The 12,429-nt window shown below is 47.4% G+C and overlaps 1 protein-coding gene across 1 annotated transcript in view; it reads right to left on the bottom strand.

The window, feature by feature from the left end:
* The window catches only part of si:ch211-250c4.3 (uncharacterized protein LOC100535981 homolog), a 50,572-nt gene extending 38,369 nt beyond the window's left edge, over nt 1–12,203 (bottom strand). Inside the window, exons 1-2 of the mRNA XM_038773911.1 lie at nt 11,899–12,203; nt 4,507–5,285 (exon numbers count right to left, since the gene is read on the bottom strand). Of these exons, the coding sequence (XP_038629839.1) occupies nt 4,507–5,285; nt 11,899–11,950 (831 nt within the window). The 5' untranslated portion in view covers nt 11,951–12,203. The remainder of the gene's footprint in view (nt 1–4,506; nt 5,286–11,898) is intronic.
* Between the last annotated feature and the right edge of the window lie 226 nt (nt 12,204–12,429).

Below are 12,429 nucleotides of genomic sequence, written 5' to 3'. Positions count from 1 at the left end.
GACAGATGAGGAGAGGTTTTTCTCTCTTATAAGGTTGAGAGTCTATGGAACTCTTCTCCAGAGAGTCAGGGTCATTGAAAATCATAAGGCAGAACTAGACAAATACTTGATTGACAAGACAGTCAAAAAGGTATTGGGGATATTCAGGAAAGTCTGTTTACTATGCTCACTGTGCATGAATGGTTAAGTCTGGATGTGAACCATAGAAAGCTGAAAGCTTTTAGATGCATGGAGCAGACATTTTAAAACAGTGAATGGAACCTGTTACACATGTAAAACTTAGTGTCATTTCTGCATAGATCCCTGATCGAAAATATACAACTACTTGGCAATAAGGATGATGAAGAAAAAGTTTAAATCTACCGTCTCCCCATCCTTTCCTTGATTCGCTGGAACATCGATTCGCTGGAACATCCACCCGTGAGGTGGGGCCGATGGATTTCAGAGTTCAAGACCTATTTGCTCACTATAGGACAGCTTTACTATTGGTCGGTTTTGCATCTTTTCGCTCACTCCTGCGACTGGCACTCTTCAAGACTATAGCAACTCTTATATTGTTATATAATTTTAGAGTACCTAATTCATTTTTTCCAAATTAAGGGGCAACTTAGCGTGTTCAATCCACCTACCGTGCACATCTTTGGGTTGTGGGGGTGTGAAACACGCAAACACGGGGAGAATGTGCAAACTCCACACGGACAGTGACCCAAGATTACAGCAACTCTCGATTCCAGTTTAGGGAATGATCACAGTACCAGCACTCTACAAAACATCACCCTAAACAGATTCACATCAAAAGGCGAGTAAACCTTTGATAGGTTGGGGTTCAGACTGGAAGATCCCATATTACTGTGATCGATGATGCTGACGATACACAGCAATATCCTTCCTTATTTACTGGATTTGGGGAAATTAAGGGGTACTGTTATATTCCTTGCATGACGCATCATTTTCACAAAATTTGAGACAGTTGCTGTTCGCAATCCATATCAAAGTATCACAGGAGCGGAAAAATTTGAAGCAGATAGTATCATTGAACAAATCAAGTCATTGCCATGGATATCAAATCTAGTAAACTCATGACATAAAAATGACAGACTTAGGAACAAATTTGTTGAGCTGTAGATTGTGTTGCGAGTGTCAAGTGAGCATCGCTGATCACTGCTGATTGTGTTCTGCTTTGTCTCTTCCCCGGACAACAACATCTCCAGATGAAATGAATCCGAGGCTGTTGAGTGAGGCAAGGGAGGAAATAGCAGGGACGCTGGCAATAATTTTCAATTCCTCTCAGGCCTCAGGAGAGGTGCAGGTGCCTTTATTCAAGAAGGGACAAAGGGATGAACCAGGAAATTACAGGCCAGTCAGTCTAACGTCAGTGGTGGGGAAACTATTGGAAGCAATTCTGAGAGACAGAATTAATCTGCATCTGGAGAGGCAGGCATTTGTTAAGAGGAGATCCTGTCTGACCAACTTGATTAAATTTTTTGTAGAGGTATGTAGATTTAAAAAAATAAATTTGAGTATCCAATTCTTATTTTTTCAATTAAGGGGCAATTTAGCGTGGCCAATCCACCTACCCTGCACATCTTTGGGTGGTGGGATTCATGCAGACACAGGGACCAGTTGTGTAGATGAGGGGAGATGCATTTGAAGCAATCTACTTGGACGTCAGTAAGGCTTTTGATAAGGTCCCACGTGGGAGACTGATAGCGAGGCCCTCGGGATCCAAGGAAATTTGGATCCAACATGGATGAGTGACAGGAAGCAGAGGGGTGATGGTTGAGGGGTGTTTTTCTGACTGAAAGCCTGTGTCCAGTGAGTACCCGCAGGGATCAGTTAGGGGGCCTTTGCTGTTTGTCGTTTATTTAATAGATTTAGACATGAATGTGGGAGGATTGATCAGTAAGTTCATGGATGATACGAAAACTGGTGGGGTGGTAAATAGCGAGAACGGCATTACATTACAGGAGGATGTAGGTGGGCTGATGAGTGGCAAACGGAATTCAATCCGGATACATGTGAGGTGATGCACTTGGGCAGGACAAACAAGGCAAGGGAATACATGATAAACGGCAGGACTCTGGGAAGCACCAAGGATCAGAGGGACCTTGATGTGTATGTAATTGGTCCCTTAAGGTAGCAGAGCAGGTAAATGCAGTGGTTATGAAGGCATATGGTATACTTGCCTTTATTAGCTGAATCATAGGACTCAGATTCAGTGGCCTCGATCAGGAGCGCGATGAAGCTGGTGAATAATGGGAGGCGCCAAAAAACGAGAACCGTGCCGAGCGCCAAACCATTTTTGTTGCAACTGGCCCGTTCTCGTAGGTGAAATCAGGATCCCGCTGTAGCGTAGCAAGAAACCAATAATCACCACTTAAGCCCCATTACTGTACAATTAACGGAAACCACCCCATATCCAACACCCTCCTATGATCCAGCAGCCCCCCAAGCAAGTGGGCACACAGGCGCTGATTAGTACTCCTTTTGAAAAATGTGAACCTGGCGGACGGGCTGCTGCGTGGATCCGAGGAGGAGAGTAGCCATCTTCGTTCACATGCAATGAAACCGGGTGCACTGGGCTCGCTGTCACTTTGCTTGGAGTGGGGTGGGGGGCAACCGGGGTATGAGCTGCCATGGCTGGGGATGGTGCCGGAGCTGGTGGTTTGTGGGGGGGGGGGGGGGGGGGGGGGGGGGGTACCATACACAGGTCCTCCATGTTAAGGCCTGGATCATGTGTACCCATTCTGGGGTCAACCCTAGTCCCTGCCTGTCTGCTCTACCGGCCACCCGTAACTCCCACTGACCACAGAAGGCTCTGGCAATGCAGCTGAAGGCTATTGTGAATAGGGAATTGGCAATCGTAGTGGAGTGTGCACTTCACACATCCCAAGTGGATCCACGTGGGTGGGCGTGCCATGTAGCATGTGGGACTTATTGCCTAGCATCCCAATCACACCTTGATGCCTGGACACTGTGCGAGGCAGCACCACAAACACAGCAGCCAACATCCAAACACACAGGAGATGGGTCCCAGCCACGGGCATAAATCCGCGGCCGGGTTTTGCCGACATTCTGTTCAGGGTGTCTGGGGTGCAGGGTCCGGTTAGCAGCCGGATGTGCATGGGAAGGGCGTGCTGGGGACGGAGGGGGGTGCCTTGGTGGGGCGGGGGGGCAGGACCCCATGTCCAGGGGATGGGATTGGTGGTTGGTCCGCTTCACAGAACAAAGAGCAAAGAGCCAGAGGTGGCATACTAAAAAACAAGTCTATACCACTGCTCCACTCTCCCCTCCCTCCCCCATATTGCACACTCCCCTCCATACTCCCTACGTACCTCCCCCCCCACCTGCCCCCCCAGTGCCCTCTCAGTGATACTCAAAGTGCTTAGCTTTCCTTGCTCTACCGCTGCCTCTAGGAGTGGCCTCAGGATGCACATCAAGGTGGAGGCAGCCTGTTGTTTACCACGTCCAGTTGCCTTGGATACCACTGGCGGATGTCCTCTGGGGCTATGGGGCTGCTGACTGCGAGACTAGGCGTTTCCTGGGTTGGCACCCTGTGCCCCCTCCTCCCGGTGGGTGCTCAGAGGGCCCTGATGTTCACCTCAGAACAGCTAGATTAAGTCCCAGCTGTCCCTGCATTGTGTTAGCCAACTGAGTTATTGAAAAACAACCCATTAGGACCCAAAGGAACATCCATATACCAGAGTCGAAATAAATCTCAGACTGCAGTGCAAAGTGTTTTATACCCACCACCCGTTACATAGAACATACAGTGCAGAAGGAGGCCATTCAGCCCATCGAGTCTGCACCAACCCACTTAAGACCTCACTTCCACCCCATCCCCGTAACCCAATAACCCTTCATAACCTTTTTTGGTCACAAAGGGCAATTTATCATGGCCAATCCACCTAACCTACACGTCTTTGGACTGTGGGAGGGAACCGGAGCACCCAGGAGGAAACCCACGCAGACACAGGGAGAATGTGCAGACTCCGCACAGACAGTGACCCAGCAGGGAATCGAACCTGGGACCCTGGTGCTGTGAAACCACGTTGCTCATCACTTGTGCTACCACGCTGCCCTGTAATCCACCATCTAATATTTCCTAGCCGGTTATACACCCCCCTCACCAGTTATACTCTTTCCCCCCCCCCACCCCCGTTATACCACCGTCCTGTTATACCCCCCTCCCCGGTTATACCCCCTCATTTGTTACACCCAACTCCACCCCCACCCTCCTCCGACCATTGAGTTCTACGTCTTTTACAATTTCATTGCCTCATGATTTCCTAAATTTCCCAGGTGGTTCAAATGGTGAAAACAATTCATTTCAACGTTCTTGCTCCTTGTGCATCTTGTTCAGTCATTACTGAAACTAATCTTTGTGAACTTTGGGGAAGGTGTATATGAAAAAAAAAAAAAAAAAAAAAAAAAAAAAAAAAAAAAAAAAAAAAAAAAAAAAAAAAAAAAAAAAAAAAAAAAAAAAAAAACTTAGCTGTCTCTTACCTGACTTAATCTGCAACATTCCTCCATGTAGTCGTTTAGACTGTCACTCGATGGTCGTCTTTTCAATGTCTCTTGGTCTAATTGAGTTTCATTTCCATGATCCACTGTATCGCTCTCAAATAATTGTGAATTGGTGTCAGCAATCACTATTTCAACAAGTGATACACGTCTGGGCTGTGTCACTTCCTCGTCTATAATGGTAGGATTTTGATTAATATTTCTGTTTGCGCTACTGTTCTTTTTCCAATTGGCAGAGGCCGAGTGTAACTTCTTGACCTTTACCGGGGCCTCTCGATTCCCCTCAGCCTTTTCATCTATTTTTGAACACTTGTCCAAGTTTCGACTGTCGGCTGGAAAAGGGCAGTGCTGGATAGCAGGAAACGAAGACAAAATGCTCATAGCCATCCCAGAGTCGCAAGATGATTCTCTCCGATGTACAACAAAACTCTGTTCGGATCCTGAAGGGGTAGAGGGAGAGTTTGCTCCACTCGGTAGTTCAACTCCAGAGTCCTCCGATTCAGATTTATATAGTTTCAGCATGCAGTTTGGTGGCTCATTAACTGCAGCATACTCAGAGAATGAGCTCCGGAATCCAGACTTGGCTAGTGCCGTATAATTATTAGTTTGCTGTGCTGGGTTGTCCTCAGGAATTCCTGTCTTGGCTATACCGTTATCGCTGTTAGCTGGATCGGACAGGATGTCCTCACACTGCGAGTCATTTTGCAGGAGGGTCACTTTGGTCAGAACCACTTTCCTCTTGGATGATTCCTGTCTCACCACTATAAGCAAAAAGCCACATATCATTAAGTTTGTAATTACTCAAAAGTCAAAGGTTTTGCTATCAAGAGAAAGGCCAGTGTTGACCATTCAGCCTCAGTCACATGGTCAGGATTATAAGGCTAGATGGGCATCTTAAATGGTTTGATGTAGGGATCATGAGCTTTGAAAAGACACATGCTTGTTAAATCTGTGAGCTCAATCTTACAAGAGACATCACTGTAACATATCAGATCATTCAGGGCACAGCTAAAACTGGAAAAAATCTGCAATGTGCAAAATTAAAAGAAATGTTTCTTAGTACCGTTCCTCAGTACATCGTCACCAATTATCTGAGAAGTTCTTTGTATCAACTCAGACTTGACCGAAATGCTGACCTGACTCGCACCTGGCACTCCGATCTCTAACACCTCAGGGGGCAATTAACTTGTCTGAATGTTCCAGGAGATGGATGTTCAATCTGCACCTGTGGGGAGGGCAGATTAGCTCTTTTTCAGGGAATGAACACTTTAACAGAACTGTTTTGACAAAAGGTACCTTCTCTGTTCTCTCCACAGATGCTGACTGAGCTGTGGAGTAGGGATGCCAGGTTATCCAGCCTTCAACTGCCCCGCCCACTCATACAACCTTTAAAGCATACACGTACGCACACACACACACTCTGGTGCCAGCACGGTCGAGGCATTCAGTTCCATGCGGGCACTGTCGGGGGCTGGAGTGCTTTATCAGCCCGTTTAATCACAATTTGTTTTGATTTTTTAATATAAATTTAGAGGATCCAATTATTTTGTTCTACTTAAAGGGCAATTTAGCGTTTAGCAATCCACCTAACCTGCACATCTTTGTGTTGTGGGGTGAGACCCACGCAGACACAGGGCGAATGTGCAAACTCCACATGTGGAAGGAGCAGTGCTCCGAAAGCTAGTGTTTGAAACAAACCCGTTGGACTTTAACCTGGTCTAAGATTTCTTACTGTTACTAAACACACCCTGATTGAGAGGAAGGGATCCGTCAAAGAGATCTTACAGAAACACACAACCCCTTCCAAATATCCAGCACCCCTCCCTTCAGACATTATCAATTTCTCCCAACTCCTCCAGTACAGCACTTCCACTAACTCCTGAAACATCAAATAGTCTAAAACACCTCCCCGGTTCACCAGTTATATTTTTAATTAATGCTTTGAGGGGCAGGGTGGTGGAGGAGGGGCCCCTGGACAATCATGTTCACCTGTGAGTGTTTAGAACATAGAAAAATACAGCACAGAACAGGCCCTTCGGCCGAACTTTTGTCCTAGATTAAGAACAAATTAATCTACACCACATCATTCTACCGTAATCCATGTATCTATCCAATAACCGCTTGAAGGTCCCTAATGTTTCCGACTCAACTACTTCCACAGGCAGTGCATTCCATGCCCCCACTACTCTCTGGTTTAAGAGAGAGTTAAGAAGAACAGAAAGGTCCAAAATGATCAATGTTAGTACACTGCCTGACATGATGATCTCTGCTCTCATTCCAGGGTACATATCAGGGATTCTGAGGAAGTGCCCTTCACAACAGTGAACCGCGTGGGCTGCGCTGGAAGATGGTGACAGAGCAGCCACTCCATGTTTTACCACAACTGGTTTCCCCAGTACTATCACCAGCAATATTGAGCCAAATTCTACTTCTCCTTCATTCAAGACAGTAATATACATGATTAACAGCTGAGAGAGTGGCAATCTCCCAGAAACATCCACTCATCACATCCTGCCACTCAGGGAGCAGACCCCCATCCCCATCTTCTTCCTCACAATCCATTTCCAACTCACTATCTCCAATTAGAACCATAGAATTCCTACAGTGCAGAAGGAGGCCATTCGGCCCATCAAGTCTCTGAAAGAGTGACCCGATCCAGGCCCACTCCCCTACTCTGTCCCTGTAACCCCACCTATTTGCACATCTTTGGACACTAAGGGGCAATTTAGCATGGCCAATCCACCTAACCTGCACATCTTGGACTGTGGGAGGAAACCGGAGCACTCGGAGGAAACCCACGCAGACACGGGGAGAAAGTGCAAACTCATTACAGACAGACAGTCACCCAAGGCTGGAATTGAACCCGGGCCCCTGGTGCTGGGAGGCAGCAGCGCTAACCACTGTGCCACCATGTCGCCACTTCTGTGCATTTTTACTTTTTGCTAATGGCCTTTTATATGAAACCGTATCAAAGTTTGACACACTTGAGGACAGAGTAAAGTATAATGTATATTCCTGTTGTACCAGTTCTGTTCACAGTACAATAAAAGAATAAAAGGGGGATCTTATTGAAACCTACAGGATACGGAGAGGCCTGAATAGAGTGGACATGGAGAGGATGTTTCCACTTGGGAGGTAAAAACTAGAACGAGAGGACACAATCTCAGACTAAGGGGACTATCCTTTAAAACAGAGATGAGCAGGACTTTCTTCAGCTAGAGGGTGGTGAATCTGTGGAACACTTTGCCGCAGAAGGCTATGGAGGTCAAATCACTGAGTGCCTTTTTAAGACAGAGATAGATAGGTTCTTGATTAATAAGGGGATCAGTTGTTATGGGGAGAAAGCAGGAGAATGGGGATGAGAAAAATATCAACCATGGGCAGCACGGTAGCATGGTGGGCAGCACGGTAGCATGGTGGGCAGCACGGTAGCATGGTGGGCAGCATAAATGCTTCACAGCTCCAGGGTCGGTTCCCGGCTGGGTCACTGTCTGTGCGGAGTTTGCACGTCCTCCCCGTGTGTGCGTGGGTTTCCTCCGGGTGCTCCAGTTTCCTCCCACAGTCCAAAGATGTGCTGGTTAGGTGGATTGGCCATGCTAAATTGCCCGTAGTGTCCTAAAAAGTAAGGTTGGGGGGGGTTGTTGGGTTACGGGTATAGGGTGGATGCGTGGGTTTGAGTAGGGTGATCATTGCTCGGCACAACATTGAGGGCCAAAGGGCCTGTTCTGTGCTGTACTGTTCTATGTTCTATGATTGTATGGCGGAGCATACTGAATGGGCCGAGTGGCCTAATTCTGCTTCTTTGTCTTATGGTCCCTTTTAAGAACCAGAAATAAAATTAGCCCCGAAGAAAGTTCTGAATACGAGGAGATTGCATATTTTTTCAGGATTTTGAAAGCAATCCTTTGTTGCAGAATTTTTATAGAAAGTGAATTTCTACCCACAAGTGACCTGCTGTATAATTTGTAGTTATTGGGCAGCATGGTGGCACAGTTGGTTAGCACTGCTGCCTCACGGCGCCGAGATCCCAGGTCCGATCCCGGCTCTGGGTCACCGACCGTGTGGAGTTTGCACATTCTTCCCGTGTTTGCAGGGGTTTCGCCCCCACAACCAAAGATGTGCAGGGTAGGTGGATTGAACACACTAAATTGTCCCTTAATCGGAAAAAAGAATTGTGGACAATAAATTTCGAACAAAAAAAATAATTTGTAGTTATTTAATAATCTCAAAAGAGTGGGGAATGTGAAATATATGAAAGTAACCCTTCGACAGTTCAACTCTGAAACCCTCCCAATCAGAAACATTATCTATGATCAGTTTGTTGAAATGTCAAAGTATCAAAGGCAGGGAGACCAACTCTCTGGACAGGAGCACATTGGGTCATTCTGCAACTCCCAACCCACGCTGCCCTCTTATTGGGGCTCAGGAATCCTCCTCAATCTAACCTGGCAGATCCAACACAGTGCGTACATTTTAAAATCCCTGCCCTGTCCGTAAATTAACTGCTTCTACTGGGGCAAGACAGTGAGAGTCAGAGCAGGTAAGGCCCAGCGATTGGAAAGCCTAAGGTGCTCAAAATCTGATCTTAATGTCAATCACTGTTAACCGTTCACTCTGACGCCAGGTACCAGCAAGACTTTTTCTACCAACAAGGCTCCAGTGCTACAAATGGGAAAGGTTTGACCTGTCCTCTACTATGGAGGGTGTGATCAACAAACATGTTTGGGGTCAAAAATCTCAGGTGTGACATTTTTCTTATAAAACTTTATGATGGAGAGGAGTGCACTGGAAGCGAAGGGGAGAAACCCCTTAAACCCCTTAAAAGACACATTTAGAGTACCCAATTCTTTTTTTCCCCCCCAATTAAGGGCCAATTTAGCATGGTTAATCCACCTACCCAGCATATTTTTGGGTTGTGGGGATGAGACCCACGCAGACACGGGGAGAATGTGCAAACTCCAGGCGGGCAGTGACCTGGGACCGGGATCGAACCCAGGTCCTCAGTGCCATGAGGCAGCAGTGTTAACCACTGCGCCACCATGCCACCCAAAGACAAATATAATTATAAGAAAAACACGTTTCAATTTCATGCTTACATATGATCTAAAAAGAGTGCATGATCAGATTGATAACCCCACAGATTACAAGTGTTTCTTGCAAGCGAGGTGAAATCAGGAATGGCTAACGGCTAACTTAATGCCAAGATTCATGCCAAACCTGAATAGAAGCACACGGAATTGATCAAAACATGGATGCAATGTTCGAACTGCAGCTTATGCAGTGATCTAACTGCATGCAAGCATTAATTCTCTGCTTTAATACTCCGCATGCTTCCCAGAACCCAGGGTCTCGTATTCTACTAAGTGTTATTTACTTGTCCTCCTCTTTTTAAATCATTCCTTTATCAAAACTCCTGGTCTCTGTTCCTTTTGTTTTTTGTGTTTAAAATTTATATAGAGTAGCCAATTCTTTTTTTCCCAATTAAGGGGCAATTTAGCATGGCCAATCCACCTACCCTGCACATCTTTGGGTTGTGTGGGTGAAACCCACACAAACGCGGGGAGATTGTGCAAATTCCACACAGACCATGATCCAGCGCCGGGATCGAACCTGGGACATAAGTGCCATGCGACAGCAATGCTAACCACTGCGCCACCGTGATGCCCTTGGGTCTCTGTTCCTGGACTGCTTTTCATTTCACCATTTTGTTTATTCACACTTTCTTTACGCACCAGTGGATTCAGGGCCTGAGATGAGGGGCCGGAATAATATTTACTGGCACACCATGCTGCCACTGGGATCAAACCCGAGAGCTGAGCAAAATGCAGGGTTGTGGAGGGATCCCATTAAGGACAGTTGCCAACCCAGTCCGATGGTCGGCACTCTGGTTGGCTCAGCGGTGCCACCGGGTGTACAATAGCTGCAGATGAGCCTGGAGAGAGAGAAGGAGACACGGAGGATGCTTCCATTTTGAGGCATCCTCAAAGAACTGAGGAGAATTACTTCAAGACCAGGCAGGCCCAACTGATCAGATGGGGTGAACCTCCAACGATGGTGTTGAAGCTGTGAGGGGTGGCCAGGCCATTGCTGCTGAGGGTCCCTCTGAGGGAAATCATATAACCATAGAGTCTCTTCAGTGCAGAAGGAAGACATTTGGCCCATTGAATCTGCACCAACCCTCTGAAAGAACGCTCTACCCAGGCCCACACCCCCACCCTATCCCCATAACCCCATCTAACCTGCCCATCTTTTGGAAACCAAGGGGCAATTTAGCATGGCCAATCCACCTAATTGCACATCTTTGGACGGTGGGAGGAAACCGGAGCACCCGGAGGAAACCCACGCTGATAAGGGGAGAAAGTGCAAACTTCACACAGTGACCCAAGCTGCAATTTAGCCCAGGTCCCTGGCTCTGTGAGGCAGCAGTGCTAACCACTCTGCAACCCTGCAGCCTCAGAGAAGGAAAGTTCCCCCTCGCCAGGAAGCTGCTGGGAAGCCACATCAATGTAGCTGGTAGTCACCCCACACAGCAGGACCAGGCCGAAATAGGAGTAAAATGGCTGTTAAATTGGCTGCCAGTCTCTGGTTGACACACACTCGGTCCGCTGCCCTTTCTGCCTCTAGAAGTATTGTGTGGTGGTGGGCAGGAAGACAGCTGGCTTCCCTCCTGAAGTCTTCCACTATCATTTGACCCCCTTCTACTTCCCAGCCCGTGTCCAGAGAGCCAGTAAAGTCTGTTCAGGCTTCAGCAGACCCCTGGCTGACTGGTGCTTTAGAACGAGGCCGGGATCTCTATTGCCGAGCAGGGGCTGTTGGACTCATTTACAAAGAGGTGTCAATGAAACAGGTCAACAGATTTCAGACCCAGACCCTTGTCACCAAAGTTTCACAGAGTAGAATCATAGAATCGCTACAGTGCAGAATGAGGCCATTCAGCCCATTGAGTCTGTACCAGCCGTCCAAAAGAACACCGTACCCAGGCCCCCCTCCCCCCCCTTATCCCCACAACCTAACTTACACATCCCTGGACACTAAGGGGCAATTTTATCATGGCCTATCCACCTAACCTGGACACCTTTCGACTGTGGGAGGAAACCGGAGCACCCGGAGGAAACCTACGCAGATACGGGGAGAACGTGGAAACTCCACAGTGACACAGACAGTGACCCACGTTCGGAATTGAACCTGTGTCCCTGGCACTGTGAGGCAGCAGTGCTAACCACTGTGCTGCCCCACAGTCGGGGTATTGGAAAGGGGAAGTCCACCAGCTGGTCATGGCAGGTTTAAAAGGCAATAGAGTGCAGTCCTGTTTAACTAACGGATTGGATCAGTTACAGTCAGTTCCTCACAATGCGGATCTCTGTCAATCCTTACCTTTTTTCCAGGAACTTCCTATTCCGAAGATGCCATTTTTTCCAAACATCATCTCCCAGGGAGCCTATTGCCTCAGATTCCAGTTCTCCCCTCGGCTGCAATCCACGATTGCCAAAAATATCCTTGGATTTTTGGAAGTAGATATTCCAATCATGGACTGGCTGGATTAAGTTTGTAGCGAAGGAAGGAAGGAAACTGGGTGTGAGTAAAGCTGGAACACCGGCTGCAGCTTGCCACAGGCAGTCATCCAGCAACCACTTTAAGAAGAGACGAGCTCCCTGGCTGATAATATGAAAGGGTGGGGAGGAGGGAGGGGATTACTAATACCTCAGCTAATCAGAACTCAATCCTGGAACAGGACTGGGCAGAATCGAGCAGCCACTCACAACCCTGCCTGGGAGGGAGGGTTGAAAGGTGAAGACTTGTGGTCATTTAGTAAATTTCAAAAGAAATTAATGCTCCTTCTTTCATTGTGGCAAACCGCTGAACTCAAGAGCGAGGAAGTTTGAAAACCACTCGTCAGCCCGCAAT

Source organism: Scyliorhinus canicula, chromosome 16 (assembly GCF_902713615.1).
Source record: "Scyliorhinus canicula chromosome 16, sScyCan1.1, whole genome shotgun sequence".
Lineage (NCBI taxonomy): Eukaryota > Metazoa > Chordata > Chondrichthyes > Carcharhiniformes > Scyliorhinidae > Scyliorhinus > Scyliorhinus canicula.
Note: the sequence above shows the minus strand (reverse complement) of the source record. Positions and strands in the feature narration are given on the sequence as shown.